At 40.4% G+C, this 26051-nt stretch overlaps 1 protein-coding gene across 1 annotated transcript; it reads right to left on the bottom strand.

Annotated features, from left to right (window-relative positions):
* Window positions 1-2403: 2403 nt before the first annotated feature.
* map3k3 (mitogen-activated protein kinase kinase kinase 3) lies at window positions 2404-25076 on the bottom strand. The gene is made up of 17 exons (XM_023957374.1): window positions 23841-25076; window positions 18423-18483; window positions 17903-18024; window positions 14958-14998; window positions 14490-14589; window positions 13221-13334; window positions 12940-13060; window positions 12147-12280; window positions 10666-10739; window positions 10414-10481; window positions 9542-9637; window positions 9296-9457; window positions 8312-8460; window positions 6369-6500; window positions 5139-5268; window positions 4877-5054; window positions 2404-4117 (listed from the first exon to the last, which is right to left on the bottom strand). Exons 2-17 carry the CDS (start codon window positions 18424-18426, stop codon window positions 3889-3891), a joined length of 1854 nt encoding a protein of 617 aa, XP_023813142.1. The 5' UTR covers window positions 18427-18483; window positions 23841-25076; the 3' UTR covers window positions 2404-3888.
* Between the last annotated feature and the right edge of the window lie 975 nt (window positions 25077-26051).

Here is a 26051-nt window from a genome sequence, read left to right on the forward strand (position 1 = left end):
CACACACTCACAACTCATTAAAGCCACAGTGCTCAGCCCAAACCCAATCTGAAAGCTGTTTTTCAGATGGAGTGACTCCTCATAACCTTGACCTCTGACAAAAACACAATATGATAAATGCCACCAAAGAATTAGCAAAGATCATTTGCTGGAGTTAACTATTTTACAATTTTCTTTTTGTCCAATAGGCACATAATCGAGTTGTGCAGATATTTAGGGCACAAACTGTTATCTCGAGTGAATATTCCTAAAGTCTTATATCAATTTAAAGCATTTAATTACATTTAAGACTCCAAAAATTCTTAATGAGTTTATGTGACAACCAAGAACATTTGGGGTGACAAATTTCACAATAAAAGGCCCCTAAATGTCATTTATAGATGAAAAGAACAGAAAATGATGAGGAAAAACAACAACAAATAAAGGAAACTATTAATCGTTTTAGTGTTGTTTAGGCAAACTGAAAGAACTACAGTGGAGGAAATAAGTATTTGATATTTTGCTGATATTCTATTGATATTCTGTCATCCTAATGGTGAGTTTATTTGAAGATTAAGAAACTCAACTTTTTAAAAATTTCATATCAGTTTATTTGCATTTCTTTGAGGAAAATGAGAATTTAAACCCTCTTGTCACAAATATGTTTCTTCTGATACAGATGTTTCTTGTGGCTGGGGAGCAGAACCTGCTCACCAGCCACAAGAAACATCTGTATCAGGAGGAATTTTGCTCCACTCTTCTTTACAAATGACTTTTAAACAATCAAGATTTGGTGGCTGTTGCTTGGCAACTCTAAGCTTCAGCTCTCTCTACAGGTATTTGATGGGATTGAGGCCCAGAGTCTGGGCGGACCACTCCGTGAAACTGATCTGCTTCTGGTTTGATTTTTAAAATCTATTATAGTGAATATAATGTTTTAGGTGTTAATTTCACATTAAAAACTAAATAAAAAACTAATCACTTGAGATTACTCCAAAAATATTTGGTGTTTTCCTAATTCTGAGCAATATCAACAGTAAAACATCTCCTAAAAACTTCTGTACATTCATAAAGAAATGATTTGAGACTTTTGAACCGATGTGGATCAGGGGAATCAGACTGTTTAATTAAAAATAAGCATTTTAAGGCCCCCGATGGGAGCTGACCGTGGTGCTGAAGCAGTGATTTCTGCTTTGAATGTCAAAATGAAGAAATTCAATGATGGGCGGGTGTGCGTGTAGGTTTATTTGTATTTGTTCACAGATGTATCACGACTCTTTCGTGATACAAAAAACTGGACACAAGAGCAAAGAAAATACAATGACTTAATTTATTTCTTATTATTAATATTTCCAGCCTTTGTTTGTTCCGTTCTGCAGTATGTTCATATTTGTAAAATTTTGACTGAATGCATTTTTATGGAGAACAAACTATTAAAAGTTATTTAAGATATAACTTGATTTTATTCTAGGTGTAATATTCTTGCCTGTCTTTATTCATATTTATGATCAAAAAGTTAAATGTTAAAAGTTTAGCTTTAGTGTGTTCAGTAAATGTTCACCTTGTTTGGCCGGCAACCTAAAGCGTGTTTTGGATTTAGGCCCCCTGTGCAGCTGAATATGACCCCCCTAAAATAAGAGTCTAGAAAATTCATGCATTTATTTAGTGTGTAAAATGGGCAAATAAGAATAGGGAACACAAAAGGATGTCGTCAAAATGTGTGTGCGGGGTGACTGCGGGTAGTAAGTTAGTGTAGCACCGCCACTGTGTATATGACTCATTTTCATCTGTGCAATATGCACAAATTGTAGAGCGGCCTTTAGGGATTGATCAGTGCTGCTGTGCAACATGTGCTGCTTCATCTCACAACCTGCACTGTAATTGCAAAGGAAACACTGAATATACAGCAATAAAATGTATTAAAAGTCATTCATCTAAATGATACTTATAGAAAAGATTAATGGACACATTTTTATTGTATTTTTAGTTGCTTGTGACAACGTGGATAGTTTAAAGGTGAGGTGAAGGCTCACCTGCCTCTCCTGATTGCTCATTCCTGCTAAGATGTTTCAATAAGGAACAAAAAAGAAAAAACACAACACAAGGATCAAATACTTATTTCCTTCACCGTGGTTCTGTAATGTATATAAAAACCAAAGTCAGCCTGTCATCTGTTAGGGAAAAAGGCCCTTTGTTCAGTCCAGTCCATCTTCTCCCCTCTCAGCCAGACACGGACAGAGAACTGTTTTCTTCCGGCTGCCGCCTCCTGTTCGTTCTCATTTACAGAACGGCAGATAAAGACAGAGGCGGAAACGAAACAGGGATGTGAGGAAAAGGCACAAACAAGAGCATAAATCAAGAAGCTTCTTACCACCAACAGTCTTAACAAACCACTGCTGTTCAATAAAAAACACAACCAGAAAATTTCAGTTAAAAAAAATATTTAATTTGGAGAGAAGGCATACATTTGCATATTATATTCTTCCTGTAAAATATACTTGAAAGAGACTTTGCACTGCAAGTCTTGTCCTGATATGTTTTTGTACAGATTTCTACATTGGTTTATCCCAGGCTCTGCCAAATGCATCGTTTTCAACATGGAAGGATTTCTAGCTGCCTTTAAAGCATAGCAGCGCCACAAACATGTGATCCCTCGGATAAAGAAAGTCATCTTCTGGGTAGATGAGCGCCGGGTCTGTCCAGCTTGTCTTTGGCTCACATGCTATTACCGTTTCCACCCTAAAACCTTCTTAGACGTGTCGAAGCTCTCCAAATCAGAGCTGAGAACGTGAACAATCTGCACTGGAGCGAGAGCCAGGCGACCAGAGTTCGTCTTCCACCCACTTCTCATCCGTAAATTCTCTATTTGACTGCAAAACCAGCTGCTTTCAACTACTTTCCCAACGCGAGTCCCAAAAGAGTCTTTGATCTGACGCTGTCTAATTATACAAAAATATAGATTTATACACAGATGACCTAATAGAAACTACTAGGATTGTTCAGGGCACATAAATAAAAGTGAAATGCTTCACATTTGTAGTTAAAGAACAAAAATGGAGCTTAAACAAAACCCCTAAAGCAATCATTTTACATAAAAGTGCATCAGATTTAAATGAAATGCTTAGCTTAAGCGTCTCAGTCAGGAATGTTTGGGTTGAATAAACAAACAATCAGGCTTTGCCTTATTCAACACAAAACTGAAAAACATCCTCTGCTCCACTTTCATTTCCATCTTTTTACAACTAAATCAATACAAACCCAGTTGGCATTTTCTTTTGTGAGAACATCTCAGACCCTGTGGGTCAAAGAGAAGAGATGCCCCAGGGCAGAAAACGGGGGTAAGACACAAAAAAGCTTATTTATTCATATGGATGGCGGTCAGAGATGCTCGCTTTTCCATAACTAGGTTTCACTATCATTGAAATTGGATTCAAGTTATGGAATTTCAGATTCATATTTTACCCAAAGGTCCTTGATATTAAAAGAGAAATATCTTCTTTAGTCACGGTGCATTTTACCCTGAAGACCTCAAGTTTGAGAACACAAAGGAAATCTGATCCGCACCAGAGAATAATTGACATTTTCAGCCCATTTTAAAGTTTCTCCCCTGTTTTAGCCTCTATAAAAGCAACCAGAGCTTTTAGGGTTCCTAGTTTTTCTCATCAGTTCATAATGTTGAACGAAGAGCTCCTCTGCTGATCAGAGATCTGTGCTTCCCCCTTGTGGACGCTCCAGTCAAGTTATCTGCTGGCGTTGGATTTTAAGGCAAGTGTCTCTGAGCTGATGAGAACATTGACTCGTCAAAACATGATGGCAGTGATGCTGAACACTGACATTTGGGACCACCACCACAGAAATGGAAGCTCTGGACGCGTCCGCAGAGCTTCTGAGCCAGAAGATGTTCCGACATCAGCACAGAATCTGGGAGAAGGGGTGTCTGAGCAGCTCCTCGGCACTCGGCCTGTGCTTGGCCTCCACAAAGATGCAGTGGATGAAGTCGCGTGCTTGGTCAGAGGTGTGTGAGGGAAGCAGCGGGTTGGTGGGCTGGGTGGCGATCTTGAATATGGCAGCCATGGCTTCATACTCAGCCCAGGGGGGCTTTTCTGTGAGCATCTCCACCACGGTGCAGCCGAGACTCCTGCAAAAACACAAGTTAGAGTGAGTTTCAGGTTAGAATTTTCCATTTCTGATCCACAAGAACCCCATCATTTCTGAATTTTAAGGTCTGCCGACCAGTTTCTGCTAGATGTGCCCCGGTCACCATGGAAACACTGAGGTGGCTGTGCCTTTTCCATTGCTGGCCCCCAGTTACGAAATACAATATGGGAGCAAATCAGGATTAGCTTAAAATGAATGAAAGTCAAATTGTTCATTTGTAAAAAAAAAAATTGAAAGTTTAAAAAACAAGTTTTAAATGTGATATGGTAGGAATTGTAAAGAGAGAAATATTAAATTTTTTTAGGGGAAATTTGAATCTTGGATTTAAAAAAAACTATGCACCAAAACTGTTACCAAATAAAAATATTGTTTCTTTGTAGCAGCTATTGTTTTTTTTGTTGTTTTTCTGTTTCTCTCCTTCACTTTCGGTCCTCAATTCACAATTTCAATTCAGAATTTTTCATTTCAAATCATCATTTAAACATTTATCTGAATAATTATCAATGCATTAGTATTTTTTAAATTTTATACTAAATGTAAATGTAATACTAAATGTTAGTATTATTTCATACGATAAACCTGTGTATTTTACCTACAAGCTGTAATATAAATGTAATAGGAATCCTAGATGCAATTTTATTTAAAAATGATTAGTAATTTACATATTTTTTCATTTTATTCTGCAGCCAACAAGATGCAACAAACATGTTAGCCTCCTATCTGAAGCTCCTGCTCTCACCAGACGTCCGCTTTCCTGCCGTAGCCCTCTCCACTGATCACTTCCGGACTCATCCAGTAGGGGGTGCCGGTCACAGAGCGGATGCCGGTGCCAGACATGCAGATGGTCTGAAGCCTCTTGCTGGCACCAAAGTCTCCGAGCTTCACGTTTCCCGCTGAATCCCGGAGGATGTTGGCACCTGATGGTCACAGTTTACATAGAGGCAAATGTCACAGGCTCCAAACATCCATTTTCGCCTCTCCAGTAGAAGTGAATTTATTACCCTTGATGTCTCTGTGTACAATCATGTTGCTGTGCAGATACGACATGCCCTCCAGGATCTGCCTGGTGTACTTCCGCGTCACGTTCTCAGTCAGGGCGCCGTAGGCTTTCAGCTGGTCTTTAACTGAACCCTGAAGACCGAACACAGATGCATTTTGGGAAATGTAGGATGGAATCGTTTGATTGAGTGTAATTCACCTTTTTTTAAAAAAGAAAAAAGACTAAATCATAAGATTATATTTACTAAAAAGTTGAAAATAAAAACATTTTTTGGAGGAATAGTTGGAAGTTGGTCTTATATCTGTGAAGACTTGTCCATTTTGCTGCTTCTATAGAGTTTTACAAAAAAAAAAAAAACATCTAAACTTTTCTTTTCTTTTTAAAGTAAAAGCTGTTTTGTCTTTTATTAAAAATAGGGATGGGTGCCATTTGGGTTTTATCTGGTTCCAAACCGGTACTTTTGGTTCAGGTGCCTAAACGGTGCTTCAAAAATGAAAAAACACGCTTCCCCTGCACATGAACACCGGAACTTGTTTCGCCTTTGGCATTTTGACTGAAGCTCCGCCCACCCTGATAGCCTCACCCATTCTTAAACGAGGCTGCCCACAATCGCTGGAGGTAAAATGCGATTGACATGTATACGCTCGTTTATATACGCTCGTGGTAGTACTGTACATGTACAGTACTGTATGGGTAGTACTGTACATATACAGTACTGTAGTACCTATACAGTACTACAGTACTGTATAGGTACTACAATTCCAACTTGGCACTTAGTTTTGGAACCCATCCCTAATCAAAGAGGATTCTGAATTTAGAAAACAGTTTTTAAAATGTTGAAAAACTAAGTTAAAATGACTTTTTAAAACTTTTTATGCAAAATTTCAAAATATACACACTATTGCTTAAAAAAATAACTAGTTTAAAACATTAAGACCCCCCCCCTCCAGATTTATCATCACAATCATCACAGGAGAAATAAAAAAAATCTCAGATTGATCATCACAAAAACTTTTGAATGTTTGAACTTTAACCTCCTAAACCAAAAAAAATATGTTCAAATTAAACAATAAATGATCATAAATGACATGCTTCTCAACAAAATAATATATGAATCAGTATACATTTGTAAAATATTAATATATGTAAAAATATTTTATCAAAATGTACATTGTAATGAATAAATCACCAACTTAGCCACCAACTGAAGGCCGACACTGCAGGAACTCACCCCGGGCATGTACTCCATGAAGATGGTGAGGGTCTTCTCACTGTGGTCCCTCAGACAGCCGTAGTACTGAACGATGCGTTCGTGGTGCAGGTTTTTCAGAAGCTGGATTTCACATTCCAAAGCACTGACCTCCTGTAAAAAAACAAACACAAACATCTTCTTCAGACCAAAAAAAAAGTCTGTTTTAATTTCTCATGAGTTTATTTGTCAATTCTAATCAACAAACAGTTAATTACAGAAACAGATAAAGTATTTAAAGTGTGCTTTACAAAAAAATAAGAATGAATGAAGTCAGTAAGGAACAAATAAGCTGATAAGACAGTTTTCTTGTGTTTTTACAATGAGGAATGAGAATGCAGACGAAGGATAAGAAATCAGACAAATAAACAGAATCATAGTATGTAGAAGTAGTAAAACAAAAACAAAAATCAATACGCTTTATTTCATATTGTTCAGCACATTTGTTGAGGCAATCTACTGGTTTTTGGAACCAGCAATGAGACTTTTGCACCTGTATACAGGTATTTAAAGGGCCTATTTCATGCTAAATCAACTTTTTGAGCTTTTAAGTGTATTATAGTGTTCATTACTCACAAAAAAGCAACCCCAAAGTGATATTTTGAGCCTCATAAATCATCGAGTCGCATTGCTTCCAGACAGGAAAATCAACTGCGAAAATAAGTCATTTTATTTTAAAACATCGTTCTTTACTGTGCCAAAGGTAATACAGTATATGATCATATATTTGAATATAGTTGAGGCGTTCTGCTCCAATTGTCTCAGCTTGAAGGTTTTCTTCTTCAAACAAGTTGTAGTTTCTGTCTTAGATGTTTATGTCGCTCTCATAGGAGAACATCTGTAAGGTCAGAAACTGATGTGATTGTAGCTGTTAGGGGTGGTGGGCCATAACCCTATTGGAACACCAATAGTTGGAGCTGAGGCCAAACACATTCGGTTCCAAAATATCTCAATATTTTAGAGATTACAACAATGAGACTCCCACATCCTGAAGCCGGACCAGGCCTGAGCCTCCTCCATGTTGGACAGTGAAGACAGCCTTCTGTTCTTGGCATGCTTCATTTCTGTGTCTGTGGCCATGACTTCACCACAAAGCTCCAGTCCCGTCTAAACAGACCAGAGGACACAGACGCTCTGTGGATTCTCAAAATGCAGTTTAGTGGGAAATTCCAGTCCAGTCTTTTATTCAATCACAGTTTAAGATAAAGTCCACTTTGTTTCTGACAGGCTGTCCGACATACAGTACATGTGCTTTCATCTAGGATTTGACCTTTATCGTTTTTGGAAGTGATCCCGGAATCGTTTGATCCGTCTCTTCTGTTTGCCGTCAGTTTTTTTTATTGTCGTCATGTCTAGAGACGCCGTTTTCAGCCAAGTGAAACGATTGGGGAGGAATGTGACGATTAATCAATTAAGCCATTTAATCGATTACCGATTACTCCATTAAGCTGATAAGCTCATTACACTCCTAATGGACACCCTTCAGACTGACTCATAAGTTTATATACACTTGTGACGTTAATAATAATGTTTTACCAGGCCTGCCTTTTATTTGCTTTTTAAAAATCCTGTTAGATGAACATTTTTTAAATATTTCAGGTTATCTTAGTGAACACTGAGTTCTTCCAGTGATTAACAGAAGCACAAATACACGAGAAATTTAGAAATAACTGACTTATTAACTATCTGCATTCCTGCAGAATGACCTAAACATCCACATCTAAAGTCAATCCTGGCTCTTTTACAATTGGTCATCAGAGCTGGAGACGGTTTGTTAGTAATAATTAAGCAGAATTATTGATTTTGCATCAAACTCCATTGATGTCCACCCAGACTTTACTAAAAACTTTGCTGATATTGTTTCCTAAGAAAACTCTGATAACATAACATGCAGTGAACAGCTTGGATTGGTTGTTTCCTCTCACCTTGCTCGTCTCTGGGCTGTCAGGGTCAAACTGGACTTGCTTCGCTGCCAGCTCTCTCCCAGTATCCACATCATAACACAGGTAAACCAGTCCAAACGCGCCCTGTCCAAGAAGCTTTCCCCGACGCCACGTCACTGGAGCGCTGGGCGCTGGGAGGAAGCAGAACCGTGCACACACACCCATGCCAATTCTTTACTGATTTCTTTTTGTTTTTTTTATAAAATACCCACTACATCAAGGTTCACTTTTTGCAGTCTCAACATTTCACAGATTCTTTTTGGTGCCATTTTTTCCCTGTGTCCTGATTGGCTGTAGACCTTGTCAGTCAGTCTCCTCTGTGCCGTGTCTCTTGTACAGAATGCGGCCCGAAATCTCCATAAATCTTCAATCGCACGCAGATCTTTGGTTTCTTTCTATAACCCTGGACTTATTTTTCTGCGATCGTTTTGAACTTTGAGAGTTTAAAGAGAGAAACGTGTGAAAATATTCATGTTTGTCTGAGAGAAGTGTGTAGTGGGGGCTTTTAAAGCCTTAAAGCATATATAATTTAAGAAGATAAAGAGGACTACTTTGCAGATTTCAACGATTGCAAGTTATTTACTTGACGTCTGCGTTAAACGAGGGACGACTGCTAAGACAACAAGCTAAGATAACCAGATTTGGCTTCTATCTATCTTCCATTTTCAATTTTATCTATGTAAGAAAAGTATTTTTGCACAGTATTATTGTGTAGGTGTCTCAATTTTGATCTTAGATGTATACTTGTTTGATAAAGAAGTAAAAAAGAAACACACAGGAGGAGTTTTCTGTTTGGGGCATCATTATAGGTAAACTGTGAAAACAACTGAAATTTTAACAAACATTTTACTTCAAAGTCTGTTATAAACAGGAATAAGACGATTTTAAACTGATCTCAGGAGCGGTGCGGATCTAAAAATCCCAGCTGTCGTTTGCTTGCTGGATGTCGGCTGCATCGGAACTCACATTTGTGGGAAACGGAGCGCTCCTGGGGTCGCAGCCGGCCCTGTGCGTCAACCATCTGCCAGCTACCCAGACCGTCTTCGGTGCTGTTGAGCGACCGTCTCGAAGGCACCAAAGTGAACAGGTTTCCCTGTGGGCGACGGATCCGTGGAAATGTTCTACGACCTGCAGGGAGCAAGAGGAGCAAGTGGCTCTGATGAATACAAAGAAAAAGGCTGGTAAAAGTATCATCCTGGTGTCGTTTTTTACCTTCATTGTGGTCTTTGCAATGCAGGGAAACGTGGTACCGACGCGGGTAGGTGCCTCCCTTCCCTGCTACCCTGTCATACATGTAGTTCTCCCTGTCTGAAAATCCAAAAAGGTTATGGATTAGAAAGTGGGAAACAGAGGGAATTTAAATGTTCCTGCCTGATAACAGTAATTGTTTTCTCGAAACTATATTTGGGCAATATTGGAGAGAGAGAAAAAAAATCCTCAATTTTTGTATGATTTTTTTGTAGTTCAAGTTATTCAAGTTCTAAACTGATCAATCAGATGCCTCAATGAAAGTAGGTGTTGCCTGCTGGCCCCTAGGTCCAGTGTTTGATTGACAGATTTCATGCATCCCACTTTCAAGTGGTAGGGGTCTGGACTTCCAAAAAAGATCACTCCGGATTAGAGGTTGCCATAGAAACGTCGACTCAGATCGACTCGGACCAGTCAATTCTCGCTGATGATGTCTGGCTCCAACATGGCGTCCGTGTGGCGAAAAAATGGCAACTGAATGGACTTCGTGTGGTTGGAACCGGAAGTACATTCTCTTTATGTTGAGCAATATTCCAATGTTCTTTAAATATATGTTTAAGAATGGGTGACGGACATTCTTTGGCAGTGGGGGTTGGTTCTCCATTTTCGCGGGCGTCTCTGGTCCCTAACCCACTTCATATGGGGGGGAATACTGTATACCATTTTTTATGGGTCCACTCCAGTTCTCATTTACTTGTTTTTCTAAATTGTCCATACTTTTTTAAATGTTTTTTTTTTGTCTAATGTGTATTGTAGTTCTTTTTACTTCCAAGTCTAAAACTGTTTTCAAATTTACATAAAAAACAGCGTAAATAAGAAGTTCCTTAGAATCGAACCTGCGCACTCTTGACGATTATCGGGGTAGCTTTTAGCTCTGTGCATCCGTGACTTCCTCACTGAAGGGCTGTGAGAGAAGAAGGAAAAATGAGAGAAGTCAAGCAGCATTCAACTGGATTCAGATGGCCAAGGACTCTTAAATTACCCATTTATAAAGGCATACATTAAATAAATAAAAGGTGCAACAGATATTAGTATTTTCTTGGCCTGTGAACAAGTGTTTCATATTGACGATGTGGTTTGTGTGTCACCTGTCTGAGTTGCTCTCCAGAGACTGACAGCTTCCAGAGATTGAGTTCTCTGTGCTGCTCCAGGGTTCAAGCATCTGTAACCAAAGCATTCCTCCTTTCAAACACTTGCAGACATACTAATGCAATTCTAAAAACCTGTGGCTCTCCTGCAGCAAGAGTCCTGGACTGCATTGTTTTAACAACTCTTCTTTCTTACTGCGCCTTGAAGCAAAAATGTCACCTCCACCACAAATACTAGCCAAAATTTGCACAAACCTAGAACCTGGTGAAAATTAATTTTGGACATAATTGAACAACCTCCTCCACTAATGAAACCAAAAAAGTTTTAAAACGATTACAGGAGGCCAACAGGACCTACAACTACAACAAAGTGTGAAATTTTCTATTTCTATTTCTTCTATGCTGTCCATATCCCAAGATGCATTGCGGCCGAACCCGGATATTTTCTGACAACAATGGCGGACTATGAAGCCGGGCCCCAGTAGGAAATAATGACACTTTTTTTTTTACAAGATTAAAAGTTGGATCAAATAAGCCAGGAAAATTTTAGCTCCATGCTTGGTTCACTACCCCTCTCTGTTCGGGACTCACGGTTGCTAGGCGACAAGACATTCGCCCAAATTCACAGCCGTTAACATCCGGTCTAGCCGCTCGACGAAGGACCCGGGCCAACGTCGACCGGGAAGCCCGCGGCCATCGAAATTTGGACACAGCCAAACAAAAATCGAAGTTTCGTTGACCTTTGACCTCGAGCCGTCTTGAATTTAGAAAAAAAAAAGTCACTTTCAATACCACCTACAAATGTAAACTCCTCCTAAGGCTTTCATTCTATCACCTCCTAACCATCATCATTGGGAAAATACTTGGGGGGGGGGGGTTGTAATTAGAAGCTGTAGATTTTGAACAGTGTTCAGATGGCGAGCTCGCAAAAGTGCCGCTCCCCTGTTGCTCGCACACTTTTTCTAACCAGAATATTGTGAAAATTTTAATCGTGACTCGCTGGCTCCAGCTCAATGAAACGATATAGCATACAATATGACTATATGGGGAATGTGGTCATGGTTGATAAATATATCTCTGTTGTCAAAGAAATTCCAACGTTTACTTTGGCAGAAATGACATAGACCCGTTTGTCATCCCCAGGCAGCCAAAAAACTAAAATGGTTGCTATGAAGATGAAACCAACAGAAAAGCCGCCATTTTTTGCAAAAATGTGTTGTTTATTCCCCATTTGTCACATGCAAATCTGACTAGGGGGAAAGAGGGGGGAGAGTGAGGGGCCTGAAACAGACACTCAGCCAGTCAGCGAGGGTACGAAAAAAAAACAACACATTTTTTTCCCATGAACAAACTTTCACAATAAAAGCAAAAACTATTTTACAGTCGTCTCTCGATTGTCATTGTGGGAGTTGCATTCTAAAAACTACCCTCAATGGCTGAAATTTCCACTGTACTCCATTTCAAGGGACAGTGGGACTTACACACTGGTCACTGGTCTCGGGTATGAACTCCCCCTCGCTGTTTATGCTGGTGTATGAACCTTGGCGGGCGATCCTCTGCTGGCGTTCAGGCACATATCCAGGAGGTGGAGAACTTCGCCCAGTGTTCTGAGACCCTGAAGGATCACAGACGGTACTATGAGTATCACTCAAAACACATATGAGACCAATAAAAAAAGATTTGAATCAATTACTTAGTCTTTATTCTGAAAACCTTTTAGGGGATTTAAATAGGAATTATTATTTATTTCATTAAAACAGCTTGAATAAAATGGTTTGTCTGATTAACTTCATTTAATTATTTGAATGTTTTTTCTTAAAACTCAAATCATTTAAAGGGTTGTAATAATCAAAATAGATTCCATCTTTACTTTTCCGTTGGTAGGTGACACTTGAAAGTGGGAATTTCATTGACTGTGATATTCTTCATTTTTTTAAAGGACCGACAAGAGTTAAATGCTTTGGAAAGCCTTTGTTTGAAAAGAATCAAGTCTCAGAATATAGAGAAAATGAAGTTTGGAGTTTTTTTTAAACAGCACTTCTGGTTTTAAAGAATCAAACACTAAAAACTATTTGCTACGATTTAGTGTAACAGTGAAGAAAAAAAGGAAGAAAATCTGATGCAATAAAGGAAAGAAAGAGTGCAACCAGAATTTATTTGCATCACAGACAATAAAAATGATAAAATGAACATAAAAACAACTACAACTTTGATTAATTCAACCAACATTAGTCCCTTTGAATTGATGGTAAACAGGTATTCAAGAGAATGTACCGGTTGATAAGTGGCGCCCCCTAGGTTCAGAGGATTGGTACAACGTGCTGACATCTCCAGTGGACTGGGAGGACTTGATCCTCACCTGCTTGCAAGGTGCATGATGGGAGGGAGAGGTGGCCTGTGGAGGACGCAGGGATAAAACCAGCTTCCATGTGTGACTCAACAGTATCACGATGATGGGAATTAGAGGCGTGGTGTTTTTACACAATGCGGCTTTGTGCTGAAGAAACGGTGTTGGTGCAACGGCGTGTTGCAACCGTACGGCCAGTCTGTCTTACATGTCTGTGCTCCTGAGTGAGCAGCAGGATCCTGATGCTTTTCATGTTGGAACTTCGGTCCAGCAAGTCGACGGCCTTGTCCAAGTCGTCCTGACCTCTTAAAGGAATGGACATCTGCAAAGAAACAACCCAAGGAGGCAAACTCATAAAACAAACAAGCATCTGTACACAAAATTCATAAAACGAGGCAGAAAATTGTGTTTTTATGGCATTTTCCTGATGATGGACACATATAAAAAGAATTAACCTCAAATTTGTATTTCTGAGTATTTCTTTATTCTAATTGGTGTGAAAAAGGAGCAGATGATTAAAAAAAAAACGCCAATTGAAAACGTAAAAAACACAGCAGGTGGGCCACAAGCTCCGTCGTTTTCCTCATCTGAGCTGCCAACTGGCTCAAAACTGGATCGCTACAATAATGCTCGACACTTTTGTTGCACCGGTAATGTTAGAGTGGAGGTGTGAAGGGCTGTAAGCCAGCAAGAGCGCGTGTAAACAGAGAGCTCTCAGCAACAGGGAGGGGAATGGGGGTGGGGTTGCTCCGGACCCCTTCCTTTTTAATAAATCACTAGTCGTTCACTAGTTCACTGATCCTTACTCATTAAAAAACTCTGGGAACGCTGTTAAAATTGATCAGAATTTAGATGCTAGGAACCCTTTTAGCGAGAAAAATCTTTTATTCACATGTAAAAACTTTAAGAATTTAACAAAGCACAAACAATTGAATAAAAACGAAGGTTTAAAACATGCACAAAAAACAACCAATTGGTTCAACCTTTAGATGTACTTGTCTTTAAAGATAATTTGCAAATAAATGATACTTTGAAACCTATTTTTTAGAAGGGGAAATTCATTTTTTAAAGAAATGACTGTGTTTTTTAGCAGCACAAATAAGTTTTCTAATGAAGACAACAAATTGATATATTTGACACCAAAACACTCTGATAAACAATGAGATCAAATTAGATAAAATATGGAATACATAAATGAGGAGCGGTTGCTTACATTAACCCAGTTTCAAATAAAAGAAGCTTCCATGAGTCTAGTTTTTGCATCATCTCAACTCCTTTGCCCCGGTATTTTTTTCATCTTCTTATTTTATGTCCTTTTTCTCTTTATTTGTCCCTTTAAGCATCCACGTTTTTGGATTAACTGGTTTTCTAAAAGACAGCCTCATTTGCAAACACGACAAATTTACAGGAACGTGGAGCGCTTGGAGAAGTGAAAGACAATCCAAAGTGCCGGAGAACATGCTGAAAAGCACTTTACCTCATTGTTCACATAATACAGGTCCAGCAGCTGACCAAACACGCTCTTGACTTTTTGCTGAATTTCCTCAAACTGCACAGGCCTTTCAAACATCAGGATCCTGCATGAAAAGAGCAGAATTCCCACAGATTATGGCAGATTTGTACCAGCTGCTGAGGAAACGCCATTTGAATTACATGCACACGTGCAAGCAAAACACACATGCTGCACTTTTCGGTGGGTTCAGATTCTTTCAAGTACACCTTAAATATTTGTGGTGTGCGCTGGCAGCCGCATGCTAACCACAGTCCTTTCCCTCTTCCTTCTGCAGCTCGCATACCGATCTGGTTTCACTGCAGGAGTGTGCGCTCGCTCTCATGAGCTGGAACGTGTGACCAGAACGGCATGCCTGTGTGTTTACATCTCTCAGGAGTGCATGGACTGCATTTGGATGCATCATCCGTGTAAACAAAACTCAAATAAACTCACCTCCTCTCCCCTGAGAACTCAAACTTTATCCTCACATCATCCTGAGGGAGAGAAATCAGAGGATGAGGACATTCCTGTACAATATATCGCTTTTACTAAAGATGCTTCTCACAAAAGACCATTTAGGAGATCCCAGTTCCACTCAAAACAACTGGGGTGACTGAGTTTATGTGAAGAGTGGAGAAAACGATCCGTTTCAGGGGAAATGGGGTTTACAATTCAAGAAACAAGCATTTGCCTTTTTGGAGACGGTTCGGTGAGGGAGCTGGTTCCGGACAGAGAAAAAGGAAATACGAAGCAAAGAGCGTGTGTCGTTTGGCTTAACCTACAGCGGAAACACAGAATTCCCATCGCTTGGTTTAATCCAAGGACAACAAACTACAAGAAACTCTCAAGCTCACCAATAGGATGACTTCTCATTTCTTAATTTGGCGCGGTGCATTTCATGCGGTGGTGTTTGGGACTTTGAGCTTCAAGAATCCACTTATTGACCTCTTCAGATTCTTTCTGGAGGAATGAATTGAAGCTTCAATAATCGGGTTTTTAAAACCGGACAAGGTGTCTCCAACTTTCAGTTAATGTCAGAGAGCTGCGTCGCCTCGTGTGGGTCCTAGTTTGCGTCTTTCCTTTTAGGTTTCAGTTTGGAGGCAATTTCAAAGTGGCTATGAAGTCACATCTAAATGCTGACACCTGAATCCTCTATTAGAAAACAGGTCAAGAGCCATTTAGGAGTTTAAAATGGAGTCAGTTAAGCATCTTAGATTGTTATTTGTGGGTGAAGAACCACAGAACTGTGGTCCCCAACTTTTATCAGACAACATTTTCAAAAAATATATCAGTTTAAACTTTATTTGTACACTTGATTTCATGTAGGAACCATAAAAATGGGATAAAGATGTCCCCTTAACCCATAACTGCAAAAGTGGAAACTTAAAAAAATAAATAAATAAAAAAAATCTGATCCCAAAATCCGCCTCCTCTGACTTTAAGGTGCAACAAATAAATACTAAAATAAATTAAAAGTTCATTAAAACTGCTCATTTGTAAATACAATCATAAATGTGACTCTACTGTTTCAACAACTTTATTAACAACATCCTTGTAACATTAGACCAGTGGTTCTCAAACTATGGGGGGGCGGGGGCGGCGGCATCTCAGGGGCGTGAATGACCCTTTATTTTATTTATTTATATTTTCTAAAGGATCATTCACTTTGTACATGTCTTCCCTTACGAGGGTTTCTTTCTCAAATAATCCCCAGACGACAGTGCTCAATAGGAATACTGAGAGATCCATTTAAGACAGCAGAAGCCGCTGCTCTGAGCTCTGCTGAGGAGGATCAGTTCATTGAAATCCCGTCAGGATGAGGTCCACAGCACAGACACTCCCTGAATTCTGCTGGGTGTGGAGAGGGAGCGTCCACTCATGGGGCAGAAGGCTGGGGGCATTCTGCTTCCAATCTACGTCCCATCTTTGGGAGATTTTCTGCTGTTGCCACTTTGAAAACAAAGATCATGTTGAGCAGGACTTGAGAGTTACAGTAACAAACCTGCAACCTCGTTCTGAAAACGTGTGTGGCACAAAGAAGACACATTGCGGCCGTTAACGCAACTTTTCGCTCATAGGTTCAATGTTATTGCTCATACAAAGTAAATGATTCTTTATTTAATTTGTTTCTAGTCTCTAGCAGCAACATTTTTCCTCCTCCAAAGGGGGGGAACAAGAGAAAAAGTTTGAGAATCAGACCACCAGGGGCTGAATATTCTGCATTATTATTATGGTCTGTGGGAACAACTGTTGCAATAAATCCAAATTTGGAGTAAAGACTCCTGGTTTTTGTCCTTTAAATGCAGCTTTATTTAATTTTGCAGTCAAAAGCTCTTTTCTGCCAAAAAGGCTTTTCAAACACGTTTTATTGTTTTTTTGTCAACTATGTTAGCTCAGGCGTTTTAAATTAGTGGATGGATTTTCGACACAAGATCGAAAGACTTGACATGCGTCAAGAATGAGTCGCATGTCGTTGGGGGAGAATCCTATAGTTTTCCAAAATAAAAACGTCCTTCAGGTTCCAATAATATAAAATGGAAAAAATGTCGATTCGGTTTTTTTCTGGACTAGTACCGGTCTGCGTCCCAGAGGTTGGGGAGCACAGGTTTAAAAGAATCGAGGCAGATGGGATGGGGATGCTTCAGTCACTGACAAACTTGAGAGTTAGTGTAAGTTTAACAGATAATGGTTACAATAGAGATCGATAATAAAACGACCAATAGGACCCTCTAAAGGGGGTAGTTTGAGGATCTTCATCATCCAGAAAAGACTTGGACAACAGAGCTTCATCTTCTTCATCAAAGAGTCAGATAAGCTGAATTTGCCCTCTAATCCAAATCCCTTTTGCATTCCTTCCATGGTAGGTGTTTTTCTAAGTACCCCTAAGGACAGTCATGTGACTGAGAGTTTCTGTGGAATTTATTTATTTTTACTTTTTTTTTAAGCTTTAGAGAGTTTCTGGGTCCCGATGGAGGAGTTGGTTACCAGTGATGCTTTTAAAGACCCACTCTGGTGATTAGCATGTTCTTGTGGCATTTTTCTGATGATGGAGGACATATATTAAAAATATCAAGCTTAAAATTTCTTTATTCAGATCAGAGCGTATTTGTTGCATAGAAAACACGCTGGACAGGTCCTCGAGCTCTCAGCAATCGAAAGGGGAAGAGGGGGCGGAGTTGCTTCACAACAACGGTCTTACCCACAACTCAAAAGGTGAATTTCCATTGAACTGTTGTCGCTCTACAGAAACTAGGTTGTAGAAAACGACAAAGGAGTTTGTCTTTAAGGGCATAATAATAAATAAAACACCACGGGTAACGCTGTGAAAATAGATGAAAAGATGATGGGGGTGGGTCTTTAGGGTTGATTTGAACTGATGACGTTCCACGACGACTTACCTGTCGGTTGACCTGCGTCGGCGTCTTTGGTTTGCCGCTGTCATAGGACAGCACAGGCTGGCGTCGCGTCATCTGTAGCGCCACCAGATCCTTCATGATGGAATGGAGAGCCTGTCTCTCATCTGGAGAGGAGGAAACACAACGATTACAAGTCAACTGACGAAGTAAAAGGGTAAAGTGAGTTCTTCCAAATGCGCGTCAGTGATTGATCTTGGTCAGCGGATCGTTTTTGGTATGCCTGTTCCCATGTTTGATCTCAGGACCAGCTTTGCCTTGGTTGTGCTAACTCAAGAAGAGAAAATATCCCCGTTGTGTTGCTTGGACAGACATCACACAGGCCCCTGGGCAGCGGAGGGAACCAGACCCCCATCTTTAGAGTGCCAAAAACCAGCTTTTCACCTTACGGCGTCTGGAGGAGCAGATTCCACAGGCGTGCTCTGAGGGAAGCTGGCTTGAGTGGCTTTGGTGTTATGACCAAGAGCTAAAAGGTCCGGTCAGCATGTTAATGTAGAGGACTTACTCATTGTGGCGATGTTTGCATAAGAAGCTGTTTTCTTCTGCGGTGCCAAACCACCCACAGCCTGTGGAAGGAAACAGAAAAAAAAAAAATCAATGTTTTTATTGTGTTTGGAAACGGAACAGAAGAATTTGATAGACAAGTTGTTCTTACTGGCTAAAATTTTAAATAAAAAAGGCCCTAAAGACGGTGTGTTTGCAGGTTGAGACACTTTTGAAAAATGAAGTATCACGCAAACTCCATTTACATAACACAATGTAAGGCGAAACAGAGATAAACCACTTGCAACAACTGCAAACTCCATCCCTTTTACTGACAACATAAAGCATCCTGCTGGAGTGTCAGATCTTCCCTTCAAATGTATGGAATCGGATAAATTGTTGAAATTCCCTTTCTGATGCTAAAGGCCCTTTTTGTCTTCCAGTAAAAAAAGAACCATTCCTTCTGCTTTGTGGCTGATTTTTTTTTAAATCACGCACTCAAGAATAAATAAAGAGAAAATACTCTGAAGATTGGGTACAGCTGTTCGCTAAAGGCTGACATGATGCAACAGCAGTCTGTGGGAATATTTTTGAAGAAATGATTTCTTTGGCTTCAGACTCTGACAGAGCTCGTCTGTTGTGGCTTCAAGTCATTCTAATATCAGAAAAAAGACCCGGCAAAAGGGATGGTGTAACTTTTTATAGGGACAGCGTTCTAGGTTTAAAGGGGGGTCGCATCAAAGGAAAAAGTAGAGGATGGCGTTTCTCTGAGGCGACTGTAGAAGCACAGTCCGGAATAAACAGGAGGCTTCTGCACACGGAAAAAGCAGTCCTGACACCTGAGGTAGCACCCAGACTTGGTGAACTTGTTGGTAATAATCAGCCGCAGGAATGCCGGGAACGTCCGTCTGTGGTCGGCAGAGCGCGGCCACACAGCTTTAAAGTTTCCGCCGCTCTCACGCGGGGCCGGCCCGATGGAGACGGCACCAGCAGGGTTTAACTCTACTGACAGGTCATGAACTTCATGAAGCAGACCTCGTCATCTTATTTTTACTCCCTCCAAACTCAACTGATTTTAATTGTGGAATGTGAGGAATTCGATTGAGAAAAAGACCACTCTGGTCTAATGAGGCGAGCTACGCCTGTAGTATTTTGCTTGTATCGCGTATCCAGGATTTACTTGGACTTTGCTCAGCTCTCACTCCTCTGTCTGCTTCCCAGGGTGTTTAGTCTGAAGCTGGTTTTCCCAGCCACAGTCCTCCGTCTCAGGCCAGCGATGCATCTGCTCTCGGGGCTGTACGGTAAAATCCCCTGGCCCGGTGTTGAGGCACACATGTGCTTTTGGTTTGAGACGACCCTCTAAGTTAGAATCCTGCAACCTCAACAAGCAGCCAGCGCTCGCTTGAAAAGTCCTCTGTGGGACTACAACTGCAGTAAAAAACAAGGCCTTTTTTAACATCCCAGCTCCAGTTATTCAAATAATGAGCAGATTTAAAGACACACATGAAAACGCCTTTTTTTTTTTACATGTTCCTGTGACATTTTTCTGATGATGGAAGCCGCATATCAGAAAAATTTGGCTTAAAATTGCATTTTTGAGTATTTCCTTATTAAAATAGTTGAGAATCAGGAGCAGATGACAAAATGTCGTTTGAAAAGAGCATATTTGTTGCGTAGAAATTACGCTGGGCGGCCCACAATTTTCTGCTCAGAGCTCTCAGCAACCGGGAAGGGAAGGGAAGAGGGGGCGGGGTTGCTTCACGCCAATGGTCCTGCCCACAGATCCGTAATGAAATACTGCCAATCTGCAGAACCTTATCCTAGAAATCGACACAGGTTTTTTTGCTTGTGGCTAAAAACGGCATAATCATAATTAAAAGACCTCTGGGAATTCTTTGAAAATAAATCAAAAGACGATCTGAGTGGGACTATAAAAAGAAAAAAGGTAAAAGGGTATTTTCAGGTGAGAAGTTTATCCATCTGTGGACCAGGTCAAATGTTGTATTAAAACTGTAAAGACACTTGACCACAGCTTCAAAACTTTGACGCCACGAATAAAGCGCTGACTGCAGCGCTCACCCGGTGAAACCTAACGGTTCAGACATGAACCGTCTCCCTTCTTTAGAAGCAGAAGTGTCTTGTAATCCTCATGTGACAAGTTCTGTGTTTTTTTAATCCCTTCACAGAAACAGGGAACTTGAGAAACTCAAAGGAGCCCCTAATGTGCCAAGACTGAGGGGGCTCCGAACACATCCCATTATTGATCAGACAACAAACTTTTGCACCAAAGCAAAACTTTGTTTAAATGTTTATTTTTAAACTAATTTTGAGGACGACACAGAGGATTGAGATGTTTTTCAAAGTGTTTTTAACACTAAACTGTTGCATCTGGGTTTTTTTTTAAGTCTGTCAGTCACCTCCAGTTGTCCAAACGTTCAAAGCAGCTTCCCAAACTTTATTTAAAATGCACCGGGTGACAAGAAGGTGTCATTAAATTGGTCCTAAAAACCAGACTTGTCAGACCTTCTTTAAAAATAAATAAAAAATCACTATATAACATATATTGAATTAGAGGAAAACAAAAATCCCCGGCAACAATCTAATCTGGTTTTCCACGCTTGAACAGTAAAAACAAAACATTTGGGTTTGACAAGTTCATACTTTCACAAACTATTTTTCATGATGACACTACTGCAGGTTGCATTTGGTTTGCATTTATCAAGCAGATTTGTGTTTGTTTGTATTGTTGTCCTTTACCAAAGGACGGTTGGAACCATGAATCATTTTTCTTCATAAATCCTCCAGATAGCATCAGAATCTTCTCTGTGCTTCCAGTGCAATGCTGATGATTATCTGTTGCAGCTCCTAATAAGTTACAGAAGCTTTTCCCAAGGCAGGGATGAATCATACATTCTTACAATCCTCGCAAAGCTGCAGTCTGTGCTCCTCATAAACAGAGACTGTCTTGCAATGCCCTCCAATGAAAATGGCGTTTTTAACAGGTTCTTGTGGCATTTTTCTGATTTCTTCTGGAGCACATACAGTCAGGACCATAAATATTTGGACAGAGACACATTATTTCTAATTTAGTTTCTGTACATTACCACAGTGAATTTTAAATTAAACAACTCAGATGCCATTGAAGTGCAGTCTTTCAGCTTTTATTCCATGGGTTGAACAAAAAGATTACATAAAAATGTGAAAACCTATAGCATTTTTTAAACACAATCCCTTCATTTCATGGGCTGGTAAGTAATTGGACAAATGAAATAACTGAAACCAAAATGATCATTACTAATATTTGGTTGAAAAGCCTTTGTTGGCAATGACAGCCTGAAGTCTTGAACTCATGGTTTTCTCCTTCTGAATGCTCTGCCAGGCCTTTACTGCAGCGGCTTTCAGTTGCTGTTTGTTTGTGGGCCTTTCTGTCTGAAGTTTAGTCTTCAACAAGTGAAATGCTGCTCAATTGGGTTAAGATCAGGTGACTGACTTGGCCATTTCCGAATATTCCACTTCTTTGTTTTAATAAACTCCTGAGTTGCTTTGGCTGTATGTTTTGGGTCGTTGTCCATCTGGATTATGAATCAGTTTGGCTGCATTCACCTGGATCTGTGCAGACAGTCTGTCTCTGAACACCTCAGAATTCATTGGGCTGCTTCTGTCCCGTGTCACGTCATCAATAAACACTAGTGTCCCGGTGCCACTAGCAGCCATGCACGCCCAGACCATCACACTGCCTCCACCGGGTTTTACTGATGATGTAGTGTGCTTTGGATCAGGAGCTTCTCCACCTCTTCTCCATACTTTTCTCTTGCCATCATTCTGGTAGAGGTTGATTTTGGTTTCATCTGTCCAAAGAATGTTTTTCCAGAACTGTGCTGGCTTTTTTAGATGCTTTTTAGCAAAGTCCAATCTAGCCTTCCTATTCTTGAGGCGTATGTGTGGCTTGCATCTTGCAGTGTTCCCTCTGTATCTACTTTCATGCAGTTTTCTTTTTATGGTAGACTTGGATATTGATACGCCTACCTCCTGGAGAGCGTTGTTCACTTGGTTGGCTGTTGTGGACGGGTTCCTCTTCACCATGGAAAGGATTCTGCCATCATCCACCACTGTTGTCGGACGTCCAGGTCTTTTTGCGTTGCAGAGTTCACCAGTGCTTTCTTTCTTTCTCAGGATGTACCAGACTGTTGATTTTGCCTCTTCTAATACTGTAGCAATTTCTGGCATGTTTTTTTTCTGTTTTCTCAGCTTAATGATGGCTCCTTTCACCTGCATGGAGAGCTCCTTTGACCGCATGTTGTCTGTTCACAGCAAAATCTTCCAAATGCAAGCACGAGGCCTCTAATCAACTCCAGGCCTTTTATCTGTTTCACTCATAATGACATAACAAGGGAATTGCCCACACCTGCCCATGCAATAGCATGGAAGTCAGTTGTCCAATTACTTACAAGCCCATGAAATGAAGGGATTGTGTTTAAAAAATGCTTTAGTTTTTCACATTTTTATGCAATCTTTTTGTTCAACCCATGGAATAAAAGCTGAAAGTCTGCACTTCAATGGCATCTGAGTTGTTTTATTTAAAATTCACTGTGGTAATGTACAGAAACTAAATGAGAAAGAATGTGTCTCTGTCCAAATATTTATGGTCCTGAGTGTAAATTATGAAAACAAATCTCAAAATGATATTTCTGAATATTTCTTTATTCGCGTCATTGTGATATATAGGAGCCGTTAAAAAAAAAGCCATTTGGAAAAGGTGTGACGTAGAGCCTACAATGGCAGGCCACAAGCTTCCTGCTCTGCCCCATTCTGATGCATCCACTTGCAGACAAACAGATCCACGAACGACTTGGTTTTCCTCGCCTGAGAAAAGCTGCACGGCTGGATAGCTCCGATAATGCTGGCCATTTTTGTTGCAGCGGTAATGTAAGGTTGGGGTTGTGAGGGGGCTGCAAGCTAGCGGGGAGAGTGTGTCAACAAACAGATGATGGGAAGTGAGGGGAGGCTTACTCCGTACCAAGGGTCTCGCCCACAACTTCGGAGGTGAATTTCTAATGAACTACTGCCACTCTGCAGAAACTAAGTCGTAGAAAATAAATCAAAAGAGGGTCAGGGACTCCATCTGTGATCCAGATTGAGTTTTTGCACCAACAAAAAGCAAAAATTCCGGAATATTCCCCTCAAGGTGACAATGAAAGCCTCGTTTCCCACTGACCACATGTGGAGCATCATCATTCCTGCCATTTGAACAGATACAGACTCGATTATTGTCTCGATTATTTTAATTTTCCTTTTATGCCTCAACTCCAAGACATGCTTTGGATTCATCCTTGGTTACTGTGATACCACAAACCCAGAACTCTTTATTCAAAACAAGTCTTTTTTACAACGTTTTTCTTGTAAACGTCTGCTGTCCTTGATGACGGGTGTCACAACTCACCTGTTCTCTCAGCTGGACCGGCCCCTCACAGGTGTCCTGCCGGACTCGTGACGTCACAGATCCCCTTTGTTTACATCCATCAGAGTCCTGGCGGTCAGACTGGCACACCTGAGAGAAGGTGCCCCATGGAGGCGCTGATCCCCCACCCCGACCCAGGGCTTTTCCCACGGAAATATAAAGAGCACGCGCAATAACAGGATTTTTTTTAAGTATCCAAAAACAAGCAGGCAAAGGTTCCGATGGAAAAGTCTACATGGAGCCGCTGCAGCTGCGACGGCAGCCCGCGCGCAGCTGGAGTCCGACAGCTTTGGAAAACTCACATTTCCAAAACATTTTCACCCAAAAGTCGATTTTTTTCCCCCCCAGACTCAGCGGACAGAGAGAGAGAGCTTCATCTCAGCAGAACCAAATATAGGCAGAAGAAGCTGCCGCCGTCGCCGCGCGCTCGCATCCAATCCATCGGTGAGAGAGGAAAGACCGCACGGTTTCCGTGATTCTGGACTGGTGGCGCTCTTCCTGCTAACTTTGCAGATTTTCCTCCACTCTTTCGCCACGTTTCTATTCAGACTATTTTAGGCCTAAAGCATCACATTTTCATCCAGAATTCAATAAAACCACCTTGATTTGCAACTTATAAGCGTAAGTCTCGTCATGAAAGAGCCCATGTGGCCTACAGCAAATGCACTTATGAATTCATTTCAGACACAGCGACTCGATGGCGACTGAACCAAGACAAAAAAATGACCAAAGAAATGTTTTTAAAAAGAATATAACTAATTTTCTGTTTGCAACACAAAAACAAATAAAAAAAAAGTTTAGTTGGTTGAATGCAGACTTCACTAAACTGCAAACTAAAAAGTTTTGTATCCTTAAAACTGTAAAAAATACAAATGTCTTTGATCAGTCACGGAGTCACACCGCATTCGCGCCGCGGCCTTAATCCAACTTTTGTCCGCGAGCTGTCCAGTCAAAACAAAGCGAGAAATTAGCTTTAAGCGAATACGTCAAACTTCCTGACACAACAAATATCACCACCGGAACCCGCGTTTACTCCTGCAATGAGCCGCGAGACTCGTCCAGCCAGACCGAGTCCGTCCCCGTCAAGACCTTTGGCTCCCTCGCGCCCATCCGCGTGGACTGACATGGATTTATTCTCCGGGGTTTTGATGATCCTTCAAACTATCTAAATTAGCGCCGTACTGCCGCGGGGGCGCGCTGTCTTTCTGTCCAGGCGCGCGCACACAGACATTGGTGGGACGGACCAGCGGTGACGTGTGCGGCGTTCAAAGCGCCCCAGCTGATCGGGAAATCAGATAACCGCCATCAGTTTTGATTTGTGCATTCATTTAAAAAATAAAAACGGAATTAAAGTACTTCAAAACAGATACACCACAAAAAGTAAAGTTAAATAAAATTAATATTAAAATAACAGTAACATGTTTCTATGTTAAAAAGATAAAAATAAAATCCTTTTACAACACAGTAATCAATATATTATTAATCTGCATAGGTGGTTGATTCGCTATCTTGTTATTTTTTTACCAAAAGCTAAGATTTTAAATTCATTTTCAAATTGTAACGTACTGCATTCATGATATTGTCATGTTTTCTTATCAAGGCCGTTAAGCCAAAACACAGATGAGACATCGTCACCATGCATTTAAGTTGTACTGCTGCCAGTAAATTGTGTAAAGATTTAAATTTAACACCAGTTTTAGCCATAAAACAGACTGTTTTAGGGTTTTTTGTAGCTAAAATTAGGATCTAAAGTGACACCTATGTTCTTATTTGTTAATACACATCTCTTGACAGCTACAGATGGGTATGTTATGGCTGTAGAAAAACATAGATGCTGTTTCTTCATCATTTATTGTCGAATAGGAATCATTTATCCTTGAAACTGACCATCAAGTTACCTCTTATTTATCTTTTTCTAAAGTGTTTTATTATTTTGTATTGCGCATTATTTCCCTTTTTTTTTTTTGCCAAAGCTGGAATAAGTTTTAATGAGCCTGTCTGCAATTCTTGGTGATAGGACAATCAGTAATTCTTAAAGTTTTAGCTCTTTCCATACATGGTGGCTTCAATACCGAGAATAAAAAAAGGCTGACGGTTTTCCTCTTTCGATGCAAACAAACTCAGCAGAATCAGCACATCTGATCAATACCAGCATTTGATTTTATTTTCAAAAGCATGTAAAAAACAAAAGGA

Source organism: Oryzias latipes, chromosome 8 (genome assembly GCF_002234675.1).
Source record: "Oryzias latipes chromosome 8, ASM223467v1".
In the NCBI taxonomy this organism is placed as follows: domain Eukaryota; kingdom Metazoa; phylum Chordata; class Actinopteri; order Beloniformes; family Adrianichthyidae; genus Oryzias; species Oryzias latipes.

Excerpts from the sequence above, each read along its gene's own strand:
- map3k3 (XM_023957374.1), bottom strand. Across the intron at positions 13,061-13,220 it reads TCACTCAGGAGCACAGACAT|GCCACCTCTCCCTCCCATCA; the intron begins GTAAGACAGACT and ends CGTCCTCCACAG. Across the intron at positions 5,269-6,368 it reads TCATGGAGTACATGCCCGGG|GGTTCAGTTAAAGACCAGCT; the intron begins GTGAGTTCCTGC and ends TTCGGTCTTCAG.